Raw genomic sequence first — 20,672 nt, 5'->3', positions numbered from 1 at the left:
GAGTGTTGATTTGAATGATCTATGCTACACAGCAGGAGCGGAGTCTCAAATTTGGAAGTTTAACCACATTCTTAATGTGATCAAAACTCGGAATGTTGAAGCTTACAACTATTTGAAGGATATTGATCAAGAAAAATGGGCATTTGCACATGATGGGGGCAAGCGTTGTGGTCAACTTACTACAAACATGTCAGGAGCTCATAATGGTGTTCTCAATTGAACTCGAAAACTTCCCATCTCAACAATTATTGACCTCACATTCAACCGCATTGTTAGGTATTTTTTTACTCGTCTCCACGAGGCCAATGTGATGGTTCATAATGGACAGTTCTGGTCCACATATGCTTATGGAATTTACCGGACACATGAAGCCAACTCTGTTAGATGTTTCACGACTCGTTTTAATCAACAACAGCTCTCTGCCGAGGTGATGACTAGAGCTCGTCCAAGTGGAGGTGGAAATAACAAACACACCGTGAGTTTAAGGGACCGAACTTGTACTTGTGGAAAATGGTTACTAGCAGGAATCCCCTGCAGTCATGCCCTCCACGTGTGCCGTGAATGGCTGTTGTCTGCCTCCGTATATGTGAACGATTGCTACATTGTTGATCGATTAGTGAACACTTATTCTGGGATATTCCAACCCCTGTTGAGCGAACACTATTAGGAGGATGTTGCTTTTGAACTAATTCATGATCCAACACTACTAGGAGATCGAAGACGCAGTCGAATTCCTAATGAGAGATGTGCCACAAACACGGGCGAGACAAAAATCTAGAAGAGAGGAACAAGCAAGAAGGCTCCGATAGTATAATTTATGTAGTTCATTGCACTTTGTATTATTTATATTGTTATTTTCTAGTTTTCACGTCGGACTAAGTAGTGTCTATTTGTCATGGTGACTTCGTCTTTTCTAGCTATTGTTATGGACTTTGCATTTTCTAATTATCGTATTTGACTTTGTATTTGTTATTGCACTTTGTACATATTATCTGAGTCTATCTACGTATTATTGTGTATTTGTTATTACACTTGTGATTATTATCTGAGTGTTCTATTTATTAGTGTGTATTTATTATTACACTTGTGCTTATTATCTGAGTGTTCTATGTATATCATTATACAAGATGGATGTCACGTATGTTTATGGTCCGTGGGACACTTCATTGCTATACCGCCAGTCAGAGCACGTATCTAGATCGATTACATCAGCAAACGTGGATGATATTGTGCGCGGGAGACGCTGTGATGGTTGGATTTGGGGTTTATATGGAGATGATGGTGATGATGATCCACACCCTAGAGTGATGTAGTACTTATTGATACTAGGTTCTATGGAGTATATCGATGTGGTCGTCTCGTAGTTGATTTGCATCTTATTGCAGCTTTAGTGGAGAGATGGCGCCCGGAGACACACACGTTTCATTTTCGAGCAGGGAAAGCGACAGTGACACTTGAGGATGTCGTACTATTATGGGGTTTGCGTGTTGATGGACTACCTGTTACTGGACAGGATATTTCACGGTTGAAGGAGCAGTGGCAGGATTATTGTCAGACGTGGTTTGAATATTTCACTTGAGGATGTCGTACTATTATGGGGTTTGCGTGTTGATGGACTACCTGTTACTGGAACAGGATATTTCACGGTCGAAGGAGCAGTGGCAGGATTATTGTCAGACGTGGTTTGAATATGCTCCTTCAGATGGAGCTTTCAAAGGGAGACGACTATTTGCAAATGATCTGGCCCTACATTTACGACATTGCACGATTACTGATGACAGCACGGAGCAGCGTGTTCAACAGCATGCCAGGTGTTTACTGTTATTGCTACTTGGGGGGGTTATGTGTCCTAACACATCTTCAAGTGCAATCTCGTTGTTGTATCTTCGTCTTTTCGAAGAGAGGCAGTGCGTACTTTCAGTTGGGGTAGTGCACTTCTTGGATTTTTGTATCGTGAGCTATGCACTGGGGCTTTACTTAGGAAAGTTGTGGAATAAGGCGGAACTGTTGAGTTGGATAAGAGGAAAACTAATCTAGGTGGTGCGCTTACTCTGTTACAGGTAATATGATTTTTAATACTTTTAAAATCTAAATTAATAGTTTATTATACTTGCGGTTTTTGATATTTTTTATGTTTAATAATTAGTGTTGGGCATGGTCGAGGATACCTTTACTCGCTCCAGCAATACTACCAGTAGTAGAAGATGATGATCCCCGTCGGCTTGCATATCCTCACCGTCCTTACGGTGCACGGTAAACATCTTAGTACTAATAATTTATTTATATGAAGGTTAATTTATTGACTTAACAAATTTTCATACGATATTACAGTTGGATCAGACCTACTAGTTACACTCGGTCCTCGCGAAACAATATGCGTGTTTATCGTACGACGCTCGATCGGATGCTCTGGGATCAGGTTATTATAAGTTAACTGCAATTACGTTAATATTTGTGGTCTATTTAACAATATATTAAAATATATATTTTTTTTCTAGTTTACATGGATGCCTAATAGTGAACTAGATCCTGAGTTTGGCGCTTTACTTGATTATCCTGAGATAATGCATCCACAGCTTTGTTTGTCGAGTTGTCCCCTTATATTTTACGAGAGAGTTGAGATGCACCGTCCGTATAGGGTGCTACATCAGTTTGAGAGGGTACATCATATACCACCACATCCTACTGATCACGATATTGAGATTAAGTTGCATATTTATGATCGTCGAGGTGCAGAGGGTAGAGATTGGGCTCGTTTTCACCGTATCTATGTTGATAGATGGCATGGCCGACTTGATTCTTCCGTTGACTATCCATTTATTGAGTTTGGTGGGCCTCAGACAGATCCATGATACTACGAGTGGTATGAGAGGCACACACGTCGTTGGATATCACCAATTGACAATCTTGATGATATCAGTTTTCAGGTCGGAGACCCGATTTTACTGGATCTTGTGGTTAGCATTTTTCTCAAAACAACCATTACTTTCGATGTTTTTCAATTTATTTTTTCAGTTTTTTAAGTTCTTAAACTTGTAATCCCTTTTATTTCAGGGTAATCAACTTATATCCATGAGTCTTGCTGCTAGGGCAGTGTCTCGAGATGACAATCGGATATATGATCTGTATCAGGACAATGCTATACGGATGTATGCAGCTGGGACTCAACTTCTACGTAGAGATGGTGTTTCGTTCAGCTTACCTCCGATACCTGCCATACCTCCTATACATTCTCCGCATCGAGATAGACGTATCGGAAGAAGGTCCAGCGTTGCCGCAAGAGCTACTGAATTGGAGCATGACGTGACACAGACGAGAGAGGGGAACTATTATGCATCTACATCTCGGGTACCTCCATCTGGAGATGTTGCCGGTCCATTTGCTTCTAATACACAGATGTTTCTGTGCATGGAGGTATGGACGATTTATCTACTACACAAGGATTTATGGATATGTTCGGTCCGTCTACATCTCAGGTACCCACATTTACAGATTTAGTTGGTCCATCTACGAATGATTACGTTCCAGATATGCCATGGTCCGATTCTCTAGCTACCCCGTATCCTCTTGCTATTGATACTCAGTTCTTTTCATGGGGTTCACATTTGGAACTTAATTTGGGATACTCAAGTCCCCAAGAGCGGATCCAACCACAGTATAATGTTTCCCATGTTCCATATCCACCGGATGACACCCAGTTTGTTGATGATGTACCGGCAGAACCTGACATATTCGTCGAGATGGTAAGCCGCGTAGGACTAGACGGGCACCTGCATGTGGCACTGGTTCACATGGGCACTGACTTCATAATGCCAATTTTATTTTCTTGTACTCATTTTGTTTTTACTATTGGACATATTTATTTTGTATAACTCTTTTATTTTCTAGAACTCCTTTTGTTTTTGACTACATGTTTTTAAGATTGTATACTATTTTATTGTGTTAATTAAATAAAAATATGCAATGATTATTTAATATTAATGGATAAAATATATAAGATATTATAAATTTAATACTAATATCAAACTAATGAATTTAGTTAGAATTGTTTTATTTTGTAAAAAAAAATTAAAAATCCGAAAATATTAAAATATAAATATTTAAAATATTAAAATATAAATATTTAAAAAATAGACAGAAGACGCCACTGGTGGTGGCGTCTCCTGCCGGTGCCGCCGTGGGGGTGACGCCTCCAGCCGGTGCCGCCTTTGGTGGTGGCGCCTCCTGTCGGTGCCGCCGTGGGGGTGGCGCTCAATCCCAATTCGTTTACTCCATCGAAAACAACGCCATTTTAAAAACTCTTTTCTAAAACAACACCAAAAAAAAAAAAATTGCCCCACTTTGATTCTCAAATTATTCCCTCAAAATATATTTCCCAAAAGTAAAATCCAATCATCAATCCGAGCCGTTTAAATGCTTTAGATTTTTTTTTTTTTTTTATTAGAAGATAAAAGGTGCCGTCGTTCATTAAAAACCATAGCATAGCTTGGGTAAAAATGATACTATGACGAAAAAATCGTACATTTTTTGGGACCATATAGATCGAAAAGACTAAGACACAGTGTTGTCGTGGTGTAATAACTATTGTCTCTTAGTGATGATTCACAATTGTATATGGAAAAAACGTTGCAATTATTAACAATCACACGTTTTTCAGTGGTACCAATTATTGCTCTTTGTTTCTTTTCCTTTGAACAAACAAAAATCATTGAGATTGTTCAGCAAGTGTAACACCTAATTTCACTTATCTAAGTCAGTTATATAATTATTCTCTCTCCTTTCAAGTAATTTGAAAAATCACAAAACCAAGAAAGAAATATAATATCTATAAATAAGGTTATTTATAAAATAAAAAAAATAAAAAATAAAAAATAAAAGAAATTTCGAAATTATTTTTAGAAGGTGAAATCAACCAATCAGAATTTTCAAATAATTATATGCTCAAAATTATATTCCTATTTTCACACCTAACCACTACAGTCTTACATATAACTAAATCAATAGCAAGTAGTAACTCAACTCAACTACCTCTCACAATGAACCAACCACAAATAAGAACTAAGAAATAAGTTCTTCCTCTTCACCACCACCACCACCACCAAGAAAATGAGTTCCATAAGCATTTTCAGGTCCGGCGAAAGCGAGAAAAGATGGGTTCTCGCAATGGAGAAGAATTTCCCACATGACCACATTCTCGATATAGATTTCAACACCCCTCCTTGCGTCTTCACACTACCCAAAACCTTATCCCAATCCAAACCCGAAGCCTACACCCCTCAGCTCCTCGGCCTCGGCCCCTACCACCACCTCCGCCCCGACCTCTACTCAACCACCACCCACAACCTAAAACTCGCCGCCGTCACCGAATTCCTCGGCACCGAGAACCTCCACAAATTTCCGCATGTCGTCGACGCCCTCGTCCAGTCGGAGCCTCTTCTCCGGTCATGCTACGACCAGTACATCGACCTCGACATCCGAACACTGTCGTGGATTCTCGCCATTGATGCCGTGTTTTTACTACACTTGTTGAAAAGTTATTCCCCACGTGACGCTAAAATGGAAACGGATATTCTAACGGTGGAGAATCAGATCCCAGCCGTTCTGCTCCGGAAAATCCGGCAGGTTCTTGAACCACCTGATGCAGATGGAAACTCTACATTGTACGAGGAATTCCATTTTTTCTGTCAGAACCATTCGCCTCTCCAACTGAACGAGCACATAAAGGGAGACATAAATCAAGTCCACCTACTACACCACATGTATTATTCGATTGTGAACAACGTTACTATCCAGAGTCCCTTCAGCACATATTCCCTCCAGTTGACTGACGTCATCGATGGGGCCCACTTTCTGGCGGACCAAGGCTTGCCCGGCGCAGGAATAACTGCGCAAGTTCTAACTTTCATGCAGAAGATTCCGTGGGATAAAATTTTAGGCATGTTCAAGAAAGGGAACTCGGACGAACAGAACAACAACCCTTCCGTCGAAGAGATTGATATTCCTTCCGTTTCTCGAATGAGTCGACTCGCTGGTATAAAGTTCGCACAACTCGCGAGCGGCGGGATCAGAGAGATTAGATTCGACGAGGGCGAGAAGAAGTTCTATCTCCCTGTTATTAAACTGACTGCTTCTTCGGAAGTGGTGCTGAGGAATTTGGTGGCGTACGAAGCAGCTTCGATCACCGAACCAGGGTCGACACTCGAGTTTGCGGAGTATGTGGATTTGATGTGCGGGATTGTGGATAGCGCCAAAGATGTGGATATTCTGAAAAGGGAGAATATTGTGGAGAGCGAATTGAGCGATGAAGAAGTTGCGCGCATTTTTAACGGGATTAGCAAATCGATGAAAAGGAGCGAGAATAAATCGAATATCGAGGAGGCCATTGACAGTGTGAACACGAGATACGACAACGTATGCGGTGTTAGGGTAAAAAGATTTGCGGTGAAATACGGGTGTGCTTTGTTCAAGTTTGTTAGTGTGGTTATCTCCGTTGTCATATTAGTGTTGCTTATATTACGCACGTTTTGCTCTGTTTTTGGGTGTCGGAGCTTGTTTGGAGAAATATTCACGGCACAAAATCGCAATCTTGTGTTGTCATCGTATTAGTAGTTATGCAGCAGCATTTTTGTTGTAAGTTGTAACCATGTATGAAAGAAAGATTTATGTACAACTTTTATGGAATTCAGAGCATTTTAAGAAGAGTAACCCTCGCCCACCTCTATCTTCAAAACACATCTGTATACATCTGCATATAATTAGACAAAAATATACTAAAATTAAAAGATGATTTGTTATTCGATTATACATACATCGTCTTCTGCCCGGTACATTCTTCAAGTAAATTAAATTTGTCATGTCACATTTGCTACCATGAACTGAATGGTGGTATGAGAGAATTGTCCGATAAGTATACAAAAGTAAACCTTTTGTGCCTCTGCGTATATTTACGCGATAAAGATCACTCTTCATAACCGGTTGATGACACATTATTTTCGATCTCGTTAGTGATAAACGAGTTACATTTTTTGCACTAGATAGCTCCAATACTATGCACTATAATGTGCGGCTATATCAACTAAGCTTTAGCTTAGTGGTACTAGGAGCCTCTCCCATGGACCCATAGTGGTGTTTCGTGAGAAGTCGGGGTTTCGAATCCCTTTGGGTGCGTGTTGTGTATGCGTTGTAGCCAACATTTTAAGGCCAACTTTAAAAATAATAATAATAATGTGCAGATCAATTCATTTTATAGAGCATGACAATTTGATGTGAGATCGAATATTGCATCAACCGCTGTATCAATTCATTGTACAATTCTGCAATCTTACCTCCAAAAATCACTTCTTGATCTTTGCAAATCAGATTTTTTGTCGTGATACCAAAATTATTGCAATAATTGAGTGTTATTTGCAAGCAATAAAAACACGAAAATAACACTGCTTATCGCATTAACATTACAGCATCCACACTGTTGTGTTTTCACACCAACACGTATAAAATAATTTCCATTATGTTACGGCAAAAATTTTCTGGCACAATGCTTTAGGAATAGGGAAAACAACCTTCTGCACGATAGAAAGCGAGAAGGAGAACCAAATTACGACAACACAGCTCCGAAACAAGATCTCAAAATGGTACAAAAAATTACTTTATATTTTTTCCATGCTACAACATAGAAGAAAAAGTTGTATAAACAAAGAATGAAAAAAGAACAACAATTAAACAAAAATACAAACGCCTCGCGTGTGAATATAGACAGAGTAGGTGGGTGTGTCGCAAATTAAGTATATATATTTTTTTCCAATACTAAAACAGCACATACGATTAATCACGAAACCGCAGCAGGACGGGAAACATTGCGACCTAAACCGACACCCAAACCTAAAGGAACAGTACTGTTACTCTGACTCTGACTATGACTATGGCTGCAATGAGAAGAATGAACGTGGCCCCCACCTTGATGTGAATTTTTATTATTCACATCAATTACATGATGATGATTATTATTATCATGTCCATTTGTTTGATGACCGTTTGGAAGCTCTGCATTAGTATTCCTTGTCATTTGCATCATTCCGATTCCTTCAGACTCTGTTGATTCTTCAGTGTACTCAACATCTTCGTTGTAACCGTTAATCAAGAAATCTGAGCAGTTCTTTTTGCAGCCGTGGTCGTATGGGTTGCGGAATCGACCATTTGGCCCTCTTAGATAACTGTACCTCATTATGTTTGCCATTTCATTTGTTGTAATATTGCGAGCAATCTGTAGCACAATGTATAAACTTTCAGATGCAGGCAGTGATGGATTAGCAAGGATATTGCATGATTCATATTTCAATATGATTTGGACGTTTTTACGATATTTATGCATAAGTCATTTCAAATTTCCAAGTTAAAGCAAGAGGTCTTGAGATCACGAGACAGAACCATATCATAAGAAAAAAAAGAATATACTAAAAAAATGACGATTAGAAGTTATCAAGAGCAAATAGAGCTTTATAGAGAACAAGGAAAATAAACAGGATATTTAATCTATTTCCTAATTATGATGCTTATAAGATAGTTTAAAACTAAATGCATATCCACATTATGAGAACAATGAGACCAGTTATAGATTGCATGGTAGTGTAGCATACAAATCCCTCGCAACCAGATATAAACCACTTTTAATTAGTGCATATGAACTAGTTATTAGCCGCCATGAAATTTCGGTCTTATAAACATGGGACAAAAGTGTGAACCATGCATTTTAAGGAGAATCTACCGAAAAGCAACATCAAAAGCAGAAGATAGAAGAGTCGGAATGTGTACCTGAGACACCTGTACACAAGTCAAGACTCCGACACCAGAAAGGAGGAAAAAGTCTGCTATTATAAATGATACAGCCCCAACGTGCTGATTACCAGCATGGCTCAACCATGCACCGAAGGTAGATGGGGCCATTGGATCAGTCAACACCCCTGCAACAATAACAAAATTGCCATTGGATAAAGACGGGTAATAAAACTTGCATATTCACAGTGATGCCTAAAAACGTTCGTGTTGAAAGGCTAATAGGGAAAAAAAGATGAGGTAAATCTCACTTGTAAGAGCCACTGCTCCAGTAATCAGCATCGCCAGAACTTCCAAAACAAGAAACAAGAAAAAATCCCACTTGTTTTTCTGTTACAGATGATAAAAAGCAATTAGAACATGACATATATACTGTTATTTCCACTCATTCGCTATTAGAGCACGCAAGCAGCATTAATAAGAAAAATTAGCAGAATTCTCTGGCTCCAACATTCCACTAGAGACATCAGCTACATGGACAACAGTTAAAAAGAAGGAAAATGCGTAAATGCAAAAGTACCTTGCCAATGCAATTGGATACCCACGGACAATGATGGTCAAATTGTTCAACACAACGATCACAGGTCGAACAATGCTTCGCGCGAAGTGGCCTAACAATCTGATTAAACAAAAGAGGAAGTCTCGTTAAACAATACAACTAATAATTTTAGGGAACTGCTGTTTGTTCTCTTTAATGGAGCTGTACAACAGTGCACCACAGAGAAGCAATACCTTGCAAGTTGCACAAAGCTGAGACCAATTTCCATCGAGCAAAGCAGGATTGTTTATTTCAACCTTCAGGAAAGGTTCCTAAACAAAACCAATGAATTCAATACTAAGAAATTTCACAAGCTCTCAACTTTCAAATGAGAGGTATAAGTATTATATTTTGAGTTAAAATCTGACAGAGCGAAGTAGTTCTTTATCTGTGTGCAATGATGAGTTAGTGAAACAACAAAATACTTCATTAAAAAGAAACCAACCCTAAAGGGAACTTACATCATCTTTCATGTTTTCTTGGTTGTGCATGTTCATTCTGATAAAGCCAGGATCCTTGCTGCAAGTGAGAAGATCACACAAAATTAGGCTCATTCATCAATTCAGGTAACTATACAATCAACAATTTTGTTTATGGGCCTCTGTAAGCCATAATAAATAAGCAAGAAGAAAAGGCTGTTAAGAAGATTGTAATCTGTAATAAGTTTTATTTGCACGATGATTGAGTAATCAAGCAACACCAGAACATGTATCATGGAAATGAAAGCTCAATGGAGGATGCTTCTGATTCACAGATGTACAACATTTAAAGAAAGACATACACAATTTGTTTCACTTTGTATCATCAGCCGCTAGGTGCATTTCAACATGAAAGTTATTTAAACAAGTATTTCAATACCGTAAATGACATTGCTTTACTTCGATAAGATCTACAAATAGACGTGTAATTACATCCATTGTGTAACTCGGTGTATTTCAATGAAATTAAGGTGATAACATCTTCATAATACCCATCGATATCTATGTTAGGACAAACAGTTTTACAACCCATAAGAGCAATTTATCCTGGTTTCCAGAAAATAAAATTAAATATGATAATATCTCAAGAAATGTTTGAACACGCACATAACCTAGAGTTACCTGCTACATCTATAGAATAGAATTAGGCCAACAGTTGCCAAGAATACACCCATCCAGGCAAAAAGACCGAACCCAGCTGTTAATCTTGGAAGGTTTGAAGCTGCGTTTATGACAAAGTAATGTAAATTCTTATCTCCAGTAAATGAGAAATGAAAATAGTTATATGGTCAATTGAGACCATTAGAAAATTCAGGATGAATACCTGTAACGACCGAATGTATATATGCCACAAGCATCAGGAAAATTATACACCAAAGAATTGGAGCAAGTCCTAATTTTGAAAGTTTGCCAAGGAAGCTGTTGCTGTCCCATCGTTTCTCAAACAACTTTCTAGCATTTCCCTGCAAAACACGTCAGAAAAAGATTACCTAGATCAGAAATTGATAAATACCGGAATTGAAAAGAATGGTTTAAACACGATTATGTGTACATTCGAATTTAAGGAGAGGAAAATCCTGTTATTAAATAAAGCACCTTGCTGTTATTGGCTTTTCTAGGTACATCAGAGTGATTATTTATGTATTACAGCCAGAATTCGAACAACACTAAATTCAAACAATATAACAATCTTAACATTCAAACACCTTAACAGAAAATGTAAATTTAAAAACTACTAACTAAATAGGTTGAACAACTACTTAGCATTATCATGGAGCAACTTAAATATGCTTTTCTAGAGAAATAGTTTAGAGTACCTACAAGGAAAAATGCGACTTGTCTGTGATTTTTATCAGAAGCAAGCTGCGCAGGTGTAAGGCCAGTGTTATCTGTTACCATCAAGTCTTCCTTCTTTCCTGCCTGCACCAAAACAGTGCATGCCTCTAAATTACCCCTAATGGCAGCCCAATGCAGAGGGGTGCAACCTAGAAAGAGCATAAACATTAGACACTTTTAAGTAGTATAACTGGAACATTATCCACAAGATCGAAAACAGAAGCAAAAGAAAAAGAACGACAAAAAGCATATAGAAAATATATCAAGTATGAAGCATTTTTACTAACCTTCTTTGTCCTGCCGTGCCCTATACGCATTCAGATATAGCAAAAGCCGTATGCAGTCCGCATATCCCTTATAAGCAGCCCTACAGACACCCCCAAAAAATTACAAAACTAAAAAGTCAGTAGGTCGAGTTTTAAAGCAATCAAACGACAAATGTATAAATATAAATTGCACACGAATAGTCGGCAAGAAAGAGAATGATAATATTCAAGACTGTAGTATGACTTCCTTTAGTAAACAAATAAACGGTATTGATCCAATACCAACACAACCAACAAACATGAAACACCGTATGATTGCAAGACATCCTTAAAACTATCATTCTACAAACCCATTTCAATGATCCATGTGGCGCATTACACGCACTTAATAGTTTAATCAAGGAAACAAAACAATTTACAATGTACATATATAAACTCTACTTGCAGATATCAAGCACAAAAGGAGCAGAATATGCGAATTAAATTTTTATTTGCAGATAGCAAGCAAATAAACATGCTTAAAAGCGCAGGTTGCCAGTTCAATACTGGGTTACTGTAATAAGAGGGGAAAAAAGGCATGCAAAACCTAGTGCAACCATATAGTACTCATGCGCTTATTTTGACAATATTATCATATTAACTCAACGGCTCAACCTAGGGAGTACATGGACTCATATAACCGAAACCAACTTAAGGAAACTAATATACCCGGCTCAAGATGGACCACAATTGTCTAGAGAAAATATACCCACAATTTTACAGTTTATAGAAAATATTGTGCCCAGACACCTAATATGTACGACAACAGAGAATTACAATTACATTTGTCAAGTACCAGTGTAATGGGCTTCTTCCATCATTATCAGGAACATCAGGATCAGCATTCCACTTTGTTACAACATGACACAGGTAAGCCGTCTGACCATATTGTGCAGCGACATGTGTTGTCTGCAATCAGACTAAGTGTGAAAACAATACATACGAAACTTTCAGGACTGCGGAAAACCAAATATTTTGTGGAAGTAACAAACAGCAATGGAAATAAACAGCGTTAACTTGAAGTAACAAAAGGATTCTAGATACAAGACCAAGGCATTTTGCAGAGATAACTCCCTTGTGGAAGACTTAAGCTAATTTTAACATACTTGATAATCTTTCCAGAAAATCCATTGTAGAAAACACAACGAGTACATGAAATTTTACACTGGTCATCAGAATAACATCCAATAGAAATTCATAATTCCAAAAGATGATTCAAAATCAACGGTTTGTACTGATGTTTCATCAGACAATGGAACTTCCAACATATTAACCTCTATTAAGTAACTGAAATAAACATTACTTAGCTTCCACACAAGCCTACTGGTGTTTAGTTAAAAGAGAGTATGATTTACAACCAATCTTGTTAAAACCACAAAACTGATAACAGGCTCTCAAAATATGGCAAGAAAGGGAGTGAATATGTAACTAGAACTGTATAAATGCATTTTTTGAAGAGTGGGTTATTTTGGCTATAATCTACATCATTTTCATGAAAACACCCTGTTAACTGTAATTTTCTACTCGTTCAGACTGCGGAAAACTTTACGAAACCTGATAGCATGTTCAAACAACAAAAAGGAGCTATGCAACTCCTTGTTATGTTTCTAGAAAGATAAGGAATTATATCAACACCATGGTCGATCCTCAATAAATTTATATGGCTGGCCTAAAGAATTAGTACGTATTATTTGCAATGAAGACCCCACAAGAATAGTAAAACAAACCTGGTAGCCATTAAAATCAGCAGCATTAACCCGAGCACCCTCCTGCAACAAAAGTTCAGCAACCTGGATTGCACCTCTCACTGCACTCCAGTGTAGAGCTGTTTGGCCTGTATGATCACGAGCACTAATATCACCTCCGTGCTGCCAGTAATGCACCAGAGATAATCAGAAGATACAACAGTCAACAATAAAATCAAATTAAGAAAATAGAAAGTAAACTGCATAACATCAAGCCACACGTAAAATTATATACCAGGGAAATGAAACCCTGCCATAACGCCAGCCCTCTTCTCTCTCAAATTAAATAACTAAATTGCGGCAGTTGAATCTAAAAGTCGTAATAATCAAACTTCAAATTAACTCCATTGAACATGTTTCTAACAATATCATATATAGGAATGTGTAATCTGCTCCTATATGCTTACCGAAAAAACTTTAAGAAATTTTCAACCACAGAAGCTTTTCCAAGAAATGATCTTTTACACAACGTAATCACTTACGGACTTTACATTCTATATATTCTGAGCTTATTTGCTACGGCATTTAACTTCGCCTCGTTACTTACTTGGCCTCCTATATAACCTAAACGACCCGGATCAATTACCATTAAGTGAGTACAGCCAAATCCAGAATCCAATTAAGTTCCGCCAACCACCATTAAACATCAAAAGAGAAAAAGGTCAAACATTTCCAACACGAAAAACATAATGGGATACCTCAATAATGTATTGAGCAGCAGCGGTCCGATTATTGAGCGCCGCCCACTGGAGGGCGTAGTAGCCAAGGCCGTCTGGCTCGGAAACCGAGCAACCCTCGCTCTCAACCAAACGCTGCAGCTTCTCCATATCTCCGTACGCCGCAGCCGTGTACACGTCGTTCCGCAAGCTCTCATCCTCCACCGCCGATGTTGTCGCCGCCCCCTCTCCGCCGTTTGAATAGGACTCCGACCGATGATCTCTCGATTCCACCTCCTCAACCACCTCGATCTCCGACGCCATAATACAAAATTCTCAGAAAATGGAAGATGCGTACGGAGATCGGGATGATTCGAATTGAGAATCAGCAATGTACGCAGATAGATATATAAATTGTAGCGATAAAAATCAAATATCGGCAAAATTGACCAATTCTAGGGTTTTTCTTGGAAGGAGAGGGGGTTGACTGTATGGGATTGGGGAATATTGAACTTATATTTGGGGGAAAATGGAAGCCGGAGTAACTCATCTCACCTGTCCAATAAGATATTTTACATATTTTTGATTAAATAGGCCCCACTAGTTATTTTCCCTATTTTGTTTTGTTTTTTCTATTTTTTTTTTTTTTTTTTTTTTGTTCTTTTTTGAAGCAAATGAATATCTATAAACCAAATAAAATGTGCAAATGTCCACCGAGGAAACCTTCCATCACAAAAACAATTAATAGGATTAAGATTGGGAACGACATAATGTTCCCGATTCGAACTGCCATTTAAGCCATAGACTCCAAATTTTCTTGATGCCCAAAATGGTTGTATTAGCAGTCCAACCAGTTAGAGAACGCGCCATTAATAATAGATCGTGTAGCATCTTGAATATCATATCAAAAATGACATTTTCGCACTTGGCATTATCCACAATTGTGCATGCATGAAAAATAGACAGAGATTGCGCAACAAAGGCGTCAATGCAGACATGCAGTAGTTCTTGAATAAGTGTGCATGAAGAATCAAATTATTGTAGTTTGTAATGGTGCAGCTGGAAAAAGGAATTCCGCGAAGAAGTTCAGGCAGTTATGAAAGGGGATTCGAGCTCATATTGGTCATGGGTTCAGAAAGGGAATTGAACAAAATGAGATATAATCTTGGTGATGAGTCGATTCAAATAGACAAATTCGAGTATTGTGTACAAGAAGGGCGTCAACATAAGTAGGAGTATTGAGTGTTTGTTTAATCCTAATATTATACATGTGATCCGTACAAAAAACAATGTGACTCTACGATCCCGTTTGCTAGTTTGGATTATGACCTGCAAGGAAGAGAACCGGACTGACGCTGGAGTTAGCACTCCGACGATCAAGTCAGTAATAGTTCACTGGTTATTTTTGGAAAGGACTATCTATGATTTATATTGCGTTTGTGAAGAATATGAAAGAACCTCCCCTTGTGAGACAGGTACATTCCCCTTTTTATAATGGCTCTTCGGCTCGTCGCCCGAGAGCCTGAAAATTCAGGTCGGCGTTCCCCAGCGGTGTCCTTCTCTGTTACCCTGACAACCGGGCTCATGATAATCCCTCTTATAGGTAGGCTTGATTGTTAGAGGTTTTGTGGGTACGCCGCACCTGGTCATTCGGACATTAAATGCTATTGTAAGAGCATTGAATGTGCCGTTGGTGACACTGTCATTGTTATTTATGATTTGCTCCAACCTTTCAGAGCTCGACGGGGCGCCTGAGTGTCACAAGTGCACTCAGGCGGTCGCCCCCAACTCTCTCATTATTTTTAGTGGGCCTAAGGAGCATTCAGGACTATCCTTTTTCGTGGGCCTGATTCTCTGGTGGGCCACATGCGCCAGACCCAATTATTTGTTAACGGGCTTCTTGTTTTAGGCTTCATGAGCAGATTTCGGTCTGAATCAACATGTAAAACTGAAATCTAGTGAAACTTTGTTTGAGATTCTCGTGAATGTAGAATACAATTATACTCAAGCCACATTAAATTTATGTGTCATTTTAGTAAAGTTTATTAACCGTCACAACATACCGCTCACTGCTACAATATAAAAATAACTATAAAACTCTATTATTACAACAATAAATATTTTCTAAACAAAAAAAAACCAATTGATAACTTAATCACAAGTTCACAACTCCCTCATTATAAATCCGATTGAGATAATTCAAATAGTATTGAAAAGTCAGCAAAAATAACTACACATTGTCTTTTAATTTTTTATGATTCAAATATTAACATGGTTAGATTTGGATTTTTTTTTTTTAGGAAAAGACGAGATCTTATTAGGCAATATGTGCCACTTTAAAGGGGAGGGTCGGACTCTCCAAGTTAGCAAGCTCTATAGAGTCCGCTAGAGCATGCACAAGCTTATTGCAATTGCGAGGAACAAAAGAAAATTGACAAGAATTGAAAGATAACATAAGTGCCCGGATATCTTCTACATATGCACCAATAGGACATAAGGTAGAGTCTTCATCGTGAATTGCCGAAATGAGCTGTCGGCAGTCCCCTTCTATTATAACCGATGCCCAACCCTTGGTCTTTGATTTTTGGATTGCTTTAAGTGCGGCGTGGGCTTCTCCTTCTACGGCTTGCACTGTTCCAGGGAACATGTCAATACTCCACCAAATAGCGATTCCCTCGAAGTCTCTGGCAACCATAGCAACCCTGTAGTGTGGAAGGGATGGTGGTAGTGCGGCGTCAAAATTGACCTTGATAGTTCCGTCCGGTGGAGGGATCCAATGCACTCGAGGAGGAGGGTTCTTGAGAATAGTTGGAACGGTGCTAGCGAATCGAAAAATGGCAAGATAATTTTTGCTCCAACTCCACAATTCTCAACCTCTCAACCCCTCCTCTCCATGCGCTTCGCGGTTCCTTGAATCCCAAGCTTTCCAGCAAATAACCATTGCTAGGCAAAAAAGCTCCTTCGAAAGTTTCCTCCGTAACCATTCAAGCCAGTTTCAGAAGTTGGCTGGTTCGTTTGCCACATCAAGATCGAACGGCTGATTCAGCCAAACGTCAGTTAATCCCCTACAATAAATCAATGCATGTGTCGTGGTTTCGGGTTGAGTGCGACAGGTGGTGCAAAATGGATTAGAGGAGACATGTCGTCGGAATAGGGCAACATTTGTTGGGATAATGTCACCGGCTGCCCGCCAAATGAATACCTTGATTTTTGGTGGAATGTGAAGATGCCAAAGGAATTTCCAAAACTTTTTTTCGTCGTCATTTGAGGAATGTGTGTTTCCTCCTTCAGTTGCATGGTGGTGCAAGATGTTATGGTAGCACGACCTGACCGTGAATTCACCGAAGCGAGAATAGTGCCATACCAGTCTGTCCTTCGCGTGAACGATGTCAATGGGAGTCGAGAGAATCCTGTTGTTGTCAACTGGCCAGAATGTATCGTCGAGCAGCTCCAAGTTCCACGTGTGCGATTCCAGAATTATAAGGTCGGAGACCTTATCCGAAAAATATGAGAAGGGTGGTCTGCGTGTAATGATACAGAAGTTACCCACTACAACAAAAATGTCTTTTAGAGACGCTGAAAAAATGTCCTTAAATGTACCATTTCGGGACATTTATACTTCTAGAGGCAAATAAAATATATGTCGCGTACTTGTTGTCGCAATAGCTCACGGGGCACTTATTAAATGTCCCGATAGAAATTTATTATCAAGACACTTATATATGTCCCAATAAAGTATTTTGGAGGCACAGATATATGCCTATAAAGATATCCGTATTAGTGCCTAAAACCTTTTCGCGACACTTAGTTTAGTCAGAAGACATTTATATATGTCCCTAAAATATAATATTATGTTATTTATAAATATCAATTTCATGCATTAATATATTTTTATAAAAGTTATAATTTAATAGATACATGCATACATATTAAAATTCTAAAAAGATAATCAAACATCATAACATTCTCAACTATCATTCATGAAAAAATCAACTGTAATTGAACATTATAGTCAATAAATAGTACTACAAATCACAAGTCTTACAATATAAGATTACAATATCCCGAACTTCGTTAGTTTCTAACCAAATAACTGAAAGTGTATCTTGAACAAACAAAAAAAAAAAACGGCCTAACTTCAGCTCACACCGAATTCTACGTGATGAAACCAATAATCAAACTCGTCATCCAAAATAACCTGCATGTACAAAGTATGTACATAAGTTAGTAACAAGAAAAATCAACGAATATGAAAGTCAGTTTTACCTCAAAAAAAATCAGTTTTTCTTCATGTATGACCGAGTGATAACCAAATATGAAAGTCAACGAATAGAAATGCTGATCTATAAAGGAACCCAAGTTAAAGAAGACTAAAGTAAATTTAACATACCAATAACAAGATATTTGAGTTTATCATCCAAGGTAACATGCATCTGCATGTACAAGACATACATCAATTATAAATAAGAAACAAGTTCCAAAATAATATTAATGTTAACAATACAAGTGAAGGCATATATTCTCAAATATCCCCCAATATATAAATAGCTTACATTTATGTATCAGAAGAAACAAGTGATATCACTATATTAACAAGAGAGACCCAATTAAGACAATCAACCAACAAAAATTGATGATCCATAAATAAATACAAATAATAGAATAGGAAGGCGTATATTGCCTCTTAGTGAAAATCCTCAAAATCATGTGTTTGCACAAATAATGAATATAACGTAAAATATGAGAAAATCAAACAGACAATAAGCAACAGTAAACATGAAAGATTAACCAAGCAAACATGGGAAAATTTCAAGAATATTAATACCCGATATTATCTTCACGATCTTTATCTAATAACTTCTAATTCTCTTTTAAAAGTGGAATCCTTGGAATTCTGTTTTTCTGGGGCCACTCATAGCATCAAACAATCTTTATCTTCATTTCTTCATGTAGTTCTCATCAAATCAAATGTAACGAGAAATAATCAAGAAACAGAGTTATGAAACGATAGAGGAAGGGAAGATATGTTCTTCCTATTGGATAAATGAATAATTACGAAATCATATCCAACAAATCAAAATAAAGACTTACCTTGTCACATGAATATTAAAAATATTAAAATTTAACCTAAGTTCATTACAATGGCAAACCTACTACAACCATTTCCCAACCTTTGGTTTCACGTTCCATCCGCACTCAACCACCATCTATAGCCATTATTGACAATATAATATTAATAACGAAATTAAAATAAGCAGCACCAAGTCACATAGTGATTAGAAAAACAAAACTTACTTTTGGAGCCAATTTTAGAGAATTTGCGATCAACAAGGTGAGCGTCGAAATCGGCCAAATGAGCAGTCCAAGGAATCACCCTTAAAATCTCAGTCCGATTAAAAGTGTATACTGGAAATCATGGTTCCATCAACTTTCTTGTGCCTTTTTTATTCCAATTACATTTATCGTCGATATAGAATAATTTTACAAAGTAACTCACACATTAAAAAAATAAAAAGAACATAATAATCACATCAAAAGCAGTCTCATTTTCTGTCGAGACAGCAAAGGATAACAAATGTTGGAATTAATTCGTGAGATATGAGTTTAAGAGTCATTAACATCGCATAATTTCAATTTCTTTCGGCATTTAACAAATTATGATTTATCATTATATACCATTCTCTTCTTATCTTCCGCAATTTCCCACTTCCCGTATCAAACAATCAAATGGGTTGTTAAAGGAGTTAATAGCAATCATATTCTTATTTGCAATTACAAATAATGCATACACATACATAATGAGTTATGATACTATAAATAAGTTTGTCAAAAAAAACCAAAAAAAGAAAAAGAAAAAAAAAACCAGCGATGAATGGCTAGAGATTAGATGATTTGAAAGGGAAAGCAAAGATGAAAATACCTTCGGCTTTCTTCTTCTATGTCGTGATTCGAAGGAAACAGATCGAGGCGTTTTTCTTCTTCGCGGCGTTCTTCTTCTTCTTCGCAGTTGGAAGGGGAAAAACTAGGGCTTTTTCTCGTTTTACGAAGAACAGATAAAAAGTTGAATTAAATTGGGGGCAAGTGAAAATGAAAGAGTACCGTTTAATCAAAACTTCCACACTTAATTTTTTTTTAATTAAAAAAAGGAAAATTTTATCTAACTCACTGATGAATGAACTGTAGAGGCATTTATAAAAAAATGTCTCCTAGATTTAAGTGTCCCTATAACACTTTTACATAGGAAAAAATATTAAATGTCCCACAATATTTGATGCATTTCTGGAAAAATGTCTCCAAACAAGTGTCGTAATAAACACTTTTGTTGTAGTGACCATTCTCTTTAATCCACGGATCTCCCCAGATTGAGGTGTGATCCCCGTTGCCAATGCGAATCCGAAGACCATCTTTGACATGAGGGCGAGCGAGGATGAGACTCCGCCAAGTTGCCGACGGGCGGATCCCAACCGGAGCGGACCGGAAGTTCCCCGAGGGGAAGTACTTCGCTTGGAGCAGCTTGGACAGCAGCAGATCCGGGTTTGTGAGTACCCTCCATGTTTGTTTAGCCAGCATAGCAAGGTTGAAGTAGCGGAGATGCCGAAATCCCATACCCCCTCGTTCTTTTGATGCACACATTTTGATCCATGAAGTCCAAGCCATCGAGCGTTTTTTCCCATTACTCCACCAAAACCGTTGAATCGCCGATTCAATATCATAAATGAGCCCGAGTGGGAGACTAAAGCAACTCATCAAATAAGATGGAATAGATTGGAGAACCGCTTTAATAA

At 38.0% G+C, this 20,672-nt stretch overlaps 3 protein-coding genes and 1 long non-coding RNA gene across 4 annotated transcripts; 1 reads left to right on the top strand and 3 right to left on the bottom strand.

Annotated features, from left to right (window-relative positions):
* The first annotated feature begins 5,163 nt into the window (after positions 1 to 5,163).
* LOC105956973 (putative UPF0481 protein At3g02645) lies at positions 5,164 to 6,606 on the top strand. Its single transcript, XM_012980883.2, has one exon. It carries the CDS (start codon positions 5,164 to 5,166, stop codon positions 6,604 to 6,606), a length of 1,443 nt encoding a protein of 480 aa, XP_012836337.2.
* Positions 6,607 to 7,629: 1,023 nt separating this feature from the next.
* On the bottom strand, positions 7,630 to 14,654 carry TIP1 (Ankyrin repeat family protein with DHHC zinc finger domain-containing protein). The gene is made up of 13 exons (XM_012980901.2): positions 13,930 to 14,654; positions 13,214 to 13,354; positions 12,283 to 12,395; positions 11,469 to 11,548; positions 11,167 to 11,330; positions 10,670 to 10,808; positions 10,468 to 10,567; positions 9,829 to 9,886; positions 9,562 to 9,639; positions 9,350 to 9,448; positions 9,081 to 9,159; positions 8,809 to 8,957; positions 7,630 to 8,260 (listed from the first exon to the last, which is right to left on the bottom strand). Exons 1-13 carry the CDS (start codon positions 14,209 to 14,211, stop codon positions 7,826 to 7,828), a joined length of 1,917 nt encoding a protein of 638 aa, XP_012836355.2. The 5' UTR covers positions 14,212 to 14,654; the 3' UTR covers positions 7,630 to 7,825.
* A 1,550-nt stretch (positions 14,655 to 16,204) lies between these two features.
* Positions 16,205 to 16,871, bottom strand: LOC148767583 (uncharacterized). The gene is made up of 2 exons (XM_088824675.1): positions 16,762 to 16,871; positions 16,205 to 16,706 (listed from the first exon to the last, which is right to left on the bottom strand). The coding sequence occupies exons 1-2, from the start codon at positions 16,869 to 16,871 to the stop codon at positions 16,205 to 16,207; spliced, it is 612 nt and encodes a 203-aa protein (XP_088680801.1).
* A 974-nt stretch (positions 16,872 to 17,845) lies between these two features.
* On the bottom strand, positions 17,846 to 18,959 carry LOC148767582 (uncharacterized). Its single transcript, XR_016033907.1, has 3 exons — positions 18,713 to 18,959; positions 18,278 to 18,320; positions 17,846 to 18,085 (listed from the first exon to the last, which is right to left on the bottom strand). It is a non-coding gene; the product is annotated as an uncharacterized LOC148767582 (long non-coding RNA).
* Between the last annotated feature and the right edge of the window lie 1,713 nt (positions 18,960 to 20,672).

The sequence above is a fragment of the Erythranthe guttata genome, chromosome 10 (assembly GCF_056151865.1).
Source record: "Erythranthe guttata isolate IM_541 chromosome 10, IM_541, whole genome shotgun sequence".
Classification (NCBI taxonomy): Eukaryota; Viridiplantae; Streptophyta; class Magnoliopsida; order Lamiales; family Phrymaceae; genus Erythranthe; species Erythranthe guttata.
Note: the sequence above shows the minus strand (reverse complement) of the source record. Positions and strands in the feature narration are given on the sequence as shown.